The 9,628-nt window shown below is 38.7% G+C and overlaps 1 protein-coding gene across 2 annotated transcripts; it reads left to right on the plus strand.

Moving 5' to 3' along the window:
• Window positions 1-6,611: 6,611 nt before the first annotated feature.
• TCEAL9 (transcription elongation factor A like 9) lies at window positions 6,612-8,636 on the plus strand. 2 transcript variants are annotated; one of them, XM_012787917.3, is made up of 3 exons: window positions 6,612-6,766; window positions 7,232-7,297; window positions 7,749-8,636. In XM_012787917.3, the coding sequence occupies exon 3, from the start codon at window positions 7,819-7,821 to the stop codon at window positions 8,131-8,133; it is 315 nt and encodes a 104-aa protein (XP_012643371.1). In that variant the 5' UTR covers window positions 6,612-6,766; window positions 7,232-7,297; window positions 7,749-7,818; the 3' UTR covers window positions 8,134-8,636. The 2 variants fall into 2 exon arrangements, with proteins under 2 accessions (XP_012643371.1, XP_012643370.1); XM_012787916.3 differs by having other exon boundaries at window positions 7,746-8,635.
• Window positions 8,637-9,628: the final 992 nt, after the last annotated feature.

Consider the following 9,628-nt stretch of genomic DNA (forward strand, 5'->3'; position numbering starts at 1 on the left):
AAAAAAAAAGGCAGATGGTGCATGGCATGCCTTATGACTCAGGCTGCATAGCCACATTCCTCTGAAGCCTCAGAATAATTTAAAGTTCCAACAGCCTTTAGTTTGAATTATTTTAAGTTTGAATTATTTAATTTCACAAGCCTAAGAAGTATCTTATTTTTGTCTTGTTTTAGAAAACTGACCTCTTATCTTTTCCACTCCTGTGTTAAATTCTCATAAATAACTGGTACAATTTTGTTCTGTAAGAGGGATGCAGCCTGCTAGACCTCTCTCACTTCTGACCTTCTTACTTGCAGGAAACCCAGGGGGGCCTAGTCTTGCTGCAGAGTCACTGCCTGCCAGTTCACCCATACCCTTGTGGCCCCTCAGCCAGGCTTAGACCAGTGTCCAAGGAACTCTTACCCACTGACTATATTAATTAACCTAGATGAAGTATTCTCAACTGGAAAAATCTGTGGGCCACTTGAAATTCTATGCAAGTTTGTGCGTGTTTAAGGGTAGTGTGATACATTCACTTTTGTGGGAAGAGAGTTGGTACCTTGGGAATCTCAGAAAGCCTGATAGATGAACAGGGTGAAATTATGAGAAAGCTGAAGCTATGAGGTAGAGATAAGACATAGAAGGAGAAAGGGATAAAAGAGGATGAGAGGAGAAACTGAGACAGCAACTGAACCAAGTTACTGACAGACCACTACAGTGCTCAGGTCCTGGCTCCTAGATGCCCATCAGAAATTTGCTGTGTGTTCTCAGATTCCCTTGAGATCATAATCCTTTTTATTGCCTCATAAACTGTCACTGTTGATCCTGCCTCAACTAAACTAGCCTAAATCTCTGTTCCTTACAACTAGTGAGACTATTTGAAACTGGTTATCTGTAATAAAATGTTTCTAAAAGTCAACAAAATAGTGCACGTAGTTACAACAGCCTGAAAACTCAAACAGCCTGAAAAGACATCAGTAGGGTGTTGACCAACAAACACATGTATGTGGAACATAAGTTATTTAGCCTTACTAGGGGTCAAAATATACAAATTGGAACCTCAAGGTACTCTTATTCGCCTGTCAAATTGGTGAATTTTTTTAAAAAATCATACCATCCATTTTATATAAGGACATTCACATGGTCTGTCAGTACACGTGTAAATTGGTTAAATTATTTTGCAGGCCTTTTTGGTAACACACATAAAAAGAAATAAGATTTTTCAGACTCTTAGACTTATCAATTTCACTTTTAGAAATTTTTTTCTTAGGAAATAATTATGGTTGTAAAGATTTTGGTGAAGGCTTGGGTTATAATAGCAAAAACATAAAGGCAACATAAATAATAAACAAGAGGGGATTAACTAAATTACTGTTAATTTTAACATGATGAAGTACAATATTTAATCGCAGAAAACCACTTATATTGCATTGTTAGCTAGAGAATATATATGATATAGTATCTTGACGTAGTAAACAAATTCATATGTGTGCATGTGTGTATATATCTCCCATCTCACTCACAAGCAGAGCAGTGAAAACTGGCATCCTCTCCTCTCTCCCTTCACCCCGGATCTGGGATATATACCTCAATTTTAAAATTGTGTTTTTTATATATATGTTATATATATTATTCACATATGTAATTACATTTCATATATAGTGAACAGTGAGTGAAGTCTGAGTTACCTTAAAACTATGTATTTCATTGTTCTATGTATGTAATTCAAGTAAACTGTGGAAAATTTGGAAAATTAACACAAATTATAGACATGAAAATTTTTAGAAATCCACATTCCTCTAAAATTACTAGATCCTTTTAAGTTTAAATACTCTTGTTTGATTTTTTTTCTCCACTAACATTACAACATATGCTATGAAGTAGGTAGATTTGACTGGGTGGGATTTCACTTTATATGACTTCAGAATCCAGCTTTGGCTTAAGATGCCACTCCATTGTACTAATACTTCCAGCAATCATTGAGAAGAAAATTCTGGAAGGCACATATAGGTCGATAATAACTAGTTAACACCTAATTAATATTTGTTGAACAAATAAGTGGATTAAATATATATTTGATAGTCATCAAATAAATGAAATTAAGTGTAGATTCTTGATGGTTTTTTCCTTCTATCTGTATTTTTAAATGTAACTAGGAAAATTTTATATATATTTTATGACCTGCTTTAAAATAATATTTATTGCCTTTATTTGCAAAAGTAAAACATTTTCACTGGGAAAAAAATCATAGAACTATAGATAAAAGCCACATGTCAAGCAGAGCCAGAAATGTTAATATAATTCTTTCTTTTTCTATTCATATATATTTTTAAAGAGTTGAATTGGTAACTAAGAGTAATATTTTATAATCTGCTTAAAAAGTTATATTATTGCCATAAATATTACTTTTTCTAGCAAAAATATTTTCCTAAAAAATTATTTTTCATCAGGTCAAATGTAAGAAAGTGATACCTCTTTTCTTATGTTAATAACCTGGTGCTACAGCTTGATCCTTGCAAACTTGATTGGAAGGAGGGATAGTCAGAGGAGGGGAAGGAGAGCCTCATTTCTAATGCATACTGGTAATAAATATGTAGCTCTTTCTGGAGGCCAGGAGGACAAGAGAAGAAAATGTGAGGGATTCAATCATTTCAAAGACACCAAGCCTCAAACAGGTAGTAGATGATCTTAATTGAGACCTTGCTCAGCTATAGAGAAGTATGTAAATGAAATATATGTCATAAAATAAGATCATACTGTTTGCAGACTTTGCTGTATTGTAGAAGTTACACATACCCCTGAGAAAAAGTAAGAGAGTCTACAAAGAGATAAAAAAGATTATATAAACCATCCATAAGCCCACAACCCAATCATATCCACTTCTAATATTTTGGTGTATATATTCCATAATATTTTCTATGCACGCATACATATACATATCTTTTAAAAAATGGGCTGCTCTATAGGTTATTGTTTGTAAACTGCTTTTTTCACATACCAATATAATTATAAAAACCTTCATTTCAATAAATATATGGCTGACTTATATTTGTCAGATATTTTACTTGTTTTTCATATTTCCAAAATTTTATCTCAATTGTTTTCTGAACACTAGTTAATACATGCCTATTAAAGATAAATTTTAAATGTATAAATGAAACACTTAGAAAGTAAAAGTTCCCTTTATATTAAATATTCATTCTCAAATATATCCTATGATAATAGTTCAATATACATTCATCCACATTTTTAATGATTTAGAAATACAGTAAGACCTTGCAATAACTTGACTTTGGATATAACATAATTGGGAGTCGGGGTCAGGGGAGGGTAAAATGGACAGATGACATTTAATCTTGAGTGCTCAGTGAACAACTGTTTGTGGCACCAAAATCACAGCTGAGTACTTGATCAATTTGGGCTGTGCAGCCAGCTAACCAAATAGGCTCACCTTAGCCATTCCATTCATCTCAGTAACACAACCTAAAATTTTACAGGAATCAATTTTTTGGACTTCATTAATCATGTTACAGTAAAGTTTAATTGTATATGCATATTTTAAATGCATAGAAATAAATATATGTATGCTGTTACAAAAATGTAATCTTCTCATTTTCTAGTTCTAAATGGTACATACCATCTGTACAGTTTGAATTTGTTTTAACAGAATTATGAAGTTTGCCTTCTTTATCTAGCAAAAGCATCCAGGAGAATCCTGGTGTTATGAGAATGTATACATGCTTGGGTGTAGGTCTGCTACAGCCTAGAATGATTTTCTCTTTTTTTCTGTCCCTTCATGGCTGCTTTTCACTTGTGGCTTCTCACTGCATATTCAGGTCAAAGCCCAAGGGTTGATGCTAGGAATTCAGGTCTGCAAACTTTATCATAGTAAATCATTGTGACGACCATTAAATATTTTCCTAGGACGAATACCTAGGAATGGATTTATGTGCTCAAAGGAGATGCAATTGCCTAAGTACTGTCCAGAAAGGTAGACAGATTCAGATTCCATGACCCGGAAATAAGTGAGAAAGTCCTTGGGGTAGTACAAAGCATATCATGATGTGATTACACTGAACTAGCTTTCAGACTATGACTACTGTTAAGAGACTTAGCATCCCTAAGGAGGAGCAAATGAACTTCTACCCGGCAAGGAAGCATGAGAGACAGGGCAGGGTAACTAATGGTAAGGGCACAGGACCTGGGTTCAATCATACTAGTCTTCTCCTTTCTTCCTTCCCTCCGTCTAGATCCTGACCATCCCCTGAGACCCAGGTCAAGAGTTTTTAACCCAGGCCAAGGCCTGACAAGTCCCCCTTCCCTTTACCTTTTCTCCAAATGGTCTCATGTGAAGGAGGCTCTGCCTTCCCTGCTATATATATATATATATATATATATATATATATATATATATATATATATATATAATCTGTTCCACCCCTAGTTCTTAGCCTAGGAATGGGATATGGCCCATTCTCAGGAGAACAGATCCAGAGAGGAGGCATATGCAGGCCTTGGATTTAGGCTATAGGTCCTTTGGGCAGGATCTTCTAAGATCCTAGGGATTTAGAGTATGGTCTAGAGTGAAAGCTACAACTAGGTATATCTTGCCCCATTATCTCTTCACTACATGGGGAAGAGAATATGTAGGAGGGCCAGAGGCCACCCTCAAAAAGTGCGGCCTCAGGCAAAGGCCTTTGCTGCTTGGGTCTAAGGAGGTAATATTTGGGGGCACATGACCTAAATTCTCTTAGTTTCTTCATATATAATATGGAAATTAAAATATTTCCCTTGCAGAGTTATTGGGAGTATGTAAGGAGATAATGGCAGCAAAACACCTTTCCCCTTTCAGGACATTCTAATGATTTCTGGAACCATTGCTGTCAAGCTAGATAAAAGCAGCTGCCATTCAAGATGTTTTCATCTTCCCTAGGGACAATATAGTCAAATGTTTTACTAATCTCATGCTTCTTTCTAAAGTTCTGAGAGCTTGCCTGTGCTCTTCTGTTTTAGACATAAGGCAAGTACAGGGAGAGTAACTTACTGAGGGTCATGCAGTCAGTTCTAAGTCTGGCACTGGGGCTAACAGCTCCTGTCTCTCACACCAGTGTTCTGTCCAGCAGACCCCAACCATTATAGCTGGGTTTTCTAGGGCTCAAATACATATGCTTCCCAGACGATATAATAATGTAATAGAAAAGCAAGTGAAATAAATTGACATGTGGTGACGTTCTTTTTTTCCTTCCATATGATTCTTTGAGCTCTTTATTCTCCTTCACAAAGGGCCACCAAAGCTTATACACAATGAAAATATATATTTATATCTCCTCCTGTTATTTTTCAACTATTATCTCTAAGAGCTAAGCAGTTTTAATAGCAAATTTGGGACTTCTACCAAAGACTGAGTTGAGGTTGAAAGGTAAATAATCATTGTTGAAGACTTTCTGTGAGTCAAATGCTTTTTTTTTTTTTTTTTTTTTTTTTGAGACAGAGTCTCACTTTGTTGCCCAGGCTAGAGTGATTGCCGTGGCATCAGCCTAGCTCACAGCAACCTCAATCTCCTGGGCTCAGGCAATCCTCCTGCCTCAGCCTCCCGAGTAGCTGGGACTACAGGCATGCGCCACCATGCCTGGCTAATTGTTTTTATATATATTAGTTGGCCAATTAATTTCTTTCTATTTATGGTAGAGATGGGGTCAAGCTCAGGCTGGTTTTGAACTCCTGACCTTGAGCAATCTGCCGGCCTTGACCTCCCAGAGTGCTAGGATTACAGGCGTGAGCCACCTCGCCCAGCCTGTGAGTCAAATGCTTTACACCGGTGTTATCATTTAGACTTCCCAAGAATTAATTCTATGAGTTGTATGTTATTCTTTCTTTCTTTCAGGCGAAGAAACTTGGGCTCACAATGTACACCTGACAATTGAACAAGTGATGATTCTTCAGGCAGCACAGCTTCCTGGCAACACAACCATCAGGGCTCAGGGTCAAACATTACTTTTCTTCATTTTGAATCCTTTTCCCCAAATAAAATACTAATATAATTATAACCATAGCTTGCACATTTAAAGCACTTACCATATACCAGGCATTATTCTAATCAATGTACATGGATTAACTCATGTAACTAAAGTAAATGTCTTTGTCTTTTCTCACTATAAAAAGATAGAACTTACTTTTAAATAAAACAAAAAAAAAATAGAAGTATTAAGAGTAAAGTAAAAATTGCATTAAAAAATCTCACTCATGTTCCAGGCTCCTGTTTTATTTTTGTTTTTTTTACAACCACTACCCGCCCACCCTGCTCCTCAACAGTTAAGGACCAGATTGCAGATGAAATGGAGGCTGGGGGAGGGACGAAGGATGGAGGAGGTAGTTACCCTGGGAGCGGAAGACTGGAACAGACAATTCTTGACAGAAGGAGTAGAAAAGTTCAGTAGCTCCAGAAAAGGAGGCAGCCCCTCCCTAGTAATCAGAGAATTGCGAATAACATTTTTCCCTGTGGGATAGGCAACAACAGAAAAGACTGACAGGGCCAAATGTATAAGGAGTGGGAAACCGGGAGGGAGTAGGGGGCGGGCTCACTTCTGCCGCGCTTTTGGTGGGAGTGGAAACTGGGGACCCGAGCTCACTGGTGACGTAGATCTCATGTGACCAGGAGTCGACGTGTGCAGAAGTCCTGCTAGTCTAGTCCTTGTTCCCGTCTGGGTACCAGCTTCCTTTAGCAGGGCAGGCGGCCGCCCCGGAGAAGAGTGGAAGGACAAGGAGTCAACTGGCGGAAATTCTGCAGGTTGGTGTCAGTATGGGTGTTGCCTGGAGATTGCTAGTGTGAGGTGATTTAGGGCGAAGACTTGAGGGAGTGCCAGGCAAGTCGGACTCTCCCCCTCCCTCCTCCAGGTCTGCAGGAAATGTATGGCCCTGAGGGGGAAAGGGACTAGGGGTCCCGGGAGAAGGACACGAAGACCTCTGTAATAGTTTAAAAGTAATCATCGACTGCCATCTAAGACCGCTTTCCAGACACCCACCCTCCCCCAAACCGCGCCTCAATGTTAGAGATAGTTTGGAAGTAATCTGCTTTTCCCACTCTCTGTCAGATGAGAAAGACTAGCTAACTGGCACTGTGGAGAAGGGGAGAAATGGGGGAAACAAAAGATGGGAAACTTTCCATAACCGAGACCCTGGGTCTGTGGTGCTGGTCAGCAAACCAAGCGCTCGCCCCACCCCCACCGTCCCCTCCCCCGTTTCCCGTCTGCAGGTTTGTGTTCTTCGCGCAATCCAAGGCTAGAAGAAAAAAGGAAGACACTGACGGGATCAGTACCAGGTAGGTGAGAGGAACATTATAAAAACTCCTGGGGTGAGGGCCGGAGAAAGGTTGTGGGCCCCACTGTTCCCGCAGCTCCTTGTCCTCCCTTTTTTCCTACTCTTCCTCCCTTTCCCCTCTCCCACCTCCCCACCCTTCCCGTCACCCTGCTCTGTTCTGGGGAAGTCCCCGTGTTAGGTCTGTGGGGGAGAAATAGTTGGGGAGGGCAGGGAGGCGGGAAGGAGGGCCTTGGAAAAGGCTAGAAAGAGGGACTAGAGAGAGGTGAGGAGGTGGAAAAGTGGCGGTAAGAGGGGCGGGGTCAGGATAGCCCTGATTGCTGACTGGGCTTCTTAGGTGTTAGATATTTGATGACAGCTCTAAATCAAAAAAAGGAAATGCTGATACCTCTGTCTAGAGCACCTGTCCACTCACCAAATCTTTGACTTACTGTCTCCTTCTTGCTTCCTAGAAGTAATTGCATTCAAAGGGGAATAGCAGAAAAAAAGAAAAGGAGGGAAGGAACGGAGGCAGACAGACACAAGATGAAACCCTGTCAAAAAATTGAAGAAAAACCAGAAAATGAGAGTGAACCAAAGCTCGAGGAAGAGCCAAAGCCTGAGGAAAAGCCAGAGGAGGAGGAAGAGCCAGAGGAGGAAGAAAAAGCAGAAGGAAGTTTTAGAGAAAGGCTGATCCAGTCTCTCCAGGAATTTAAAGAAGATATACACAACAGGCATTTAAGCAATGAAGATATGTTTAGAGAAGTGGATGAAATAGATGAGATAAGGAGAGTAAGAAACAAACTTATAGTGATACGTTGGAAGGTTAATCGAAACCATCCTTACCCCTATTTAATGTAGTTTTCCTTGATCTTTATTTGATATTAACAATACCATGTAGGTTTCTTTTTATTAGCATTTTCCTGATATGCCTTTGTCCATCTTTCTACTTTTAATCTGTTGCTGTTAGTGGTTTTAGATGTATCTCTTGTTATCTGCATCTCATTGTTTATTGTATTTTGAACCAATCTTCAAGACTCTGTCTTTTAATAAAAGAGCTTTACTCATTTGTAAAGAAGAGGTTCCTGATAGGATATAAAATGAAAAAGGTTACTAAGTAATATGTGAATATCATATTTTTGAAAAGTAAAAGTACATTTGTATATTACATATATACATTTAAAACCTTGTTTAGGACGAAAGATAAAAAGTACAGTCTTGGTGGTGGGATTATGAATGATTTTTCTTCTTTTGCTTATTTGTATTTTCCACATCTTTAAAATGAGCACACAATTATCATTGCTAAAAATAATAAAAGTTTTATAACAAAAAAGGAGCAACCAACAGCACTTATCAGTTTATTTCTACAAGTACTGGGGCTTAATATTTGTTGACAGATTTTAGAAGCAAATGTGGACTTCAAAAGACCACTTGACCACTTCGCTAGAAGAACAAATTTAAATCTTATCTGTAAAATAAAGATAATTTCACAAAGATCTTGTGAGGGCCAAATAAGGTAATGACTGTGAGCTGTGTTTGACAGAGTGTTGTCTTCATGTGCCCGTGCAGGATCCCAGCTCCCTAAGAGATTCGTTTCAGCTACTTGGGAGGGTTAAGAAAGTAGTTCTCATCGGTACTTAAAAACAAACCCAGGCAACTATGAGGTGGGTGCCACTTTTATGTTCTCCTGCTGTGCCTGCCCAGCTTCTCATCCCCACTCTTGATACTGCCATGTATACTGGGCATTATGGCCCCTTCTGCAGCGCATTGCACCTTTCAGGCCCCTACCACTGTGATATGCTAGAATTCTCAAGTAGTGAAGCCCAACACATTTCTTTGGCTCCCCAAGTGGGCTAAGTTCCCAGACTGACCTCTATAGAAATGGGGAGATTGTCCATTTCTTCAATTTAAAGAGACACTATGCAGTGCCATTTGGGCCATGTCTTATAGTTGGGTACAGAGCATCTTTTCATGTGCTTATTGGCCATTTGTATACATTACTTTGAAACAGGTCTATTCAATATTTTGTCCACATCTCCTCCATATTTTCAGTATAGTGTGGGTAAAGTAGCTATTCAAAGGAATGAGGTAGCTTTCATATGTACTACATGTTCATCATGCATTGTTAAAAGAAAAATGAAAGACAGGAGGCACAGTATAATACATATACACATACACATACTTACATATATCTACAAATATCAAGATGAAGCCCTTTAGTTTGCTAAAGGGAGGGATCATTTCTCTTTAAGTGGCATTTTGGTATCTTACCAGGCTTCCTGTCATGTGGTTAAGAAATAATAATTATTTTTAAAAGAATTTCCCAATGGATAATTCTATTATTCTTGCATTGTAA

Source organism: Microcebus murinus, chromosome X, assembly GCF_040939455.1.
Source record: "Microcebus murinus isolate Inina chromosome X, M.murinus_Inina_mat1.0, whole genome shotgun sequence".
In the NCBI taxonomy this organism is placed as follows: domain Eukaryota; kingdom Metazoa; phylum Chordata; class Mammalia; order Primates; family Cheirogaleidae; genus Microcebus; species Microcebus murinus.

Bases quoted from the DNA above. Each gene is read 5' to 3' on its own strand.
- TCEAL9 (XM_012787917.3), top strand. From the start codon at position 7,819: ATGAAACCCTGTCAAAAAATTGAAGAAAAACCAGAAAATGAGAGTGAA.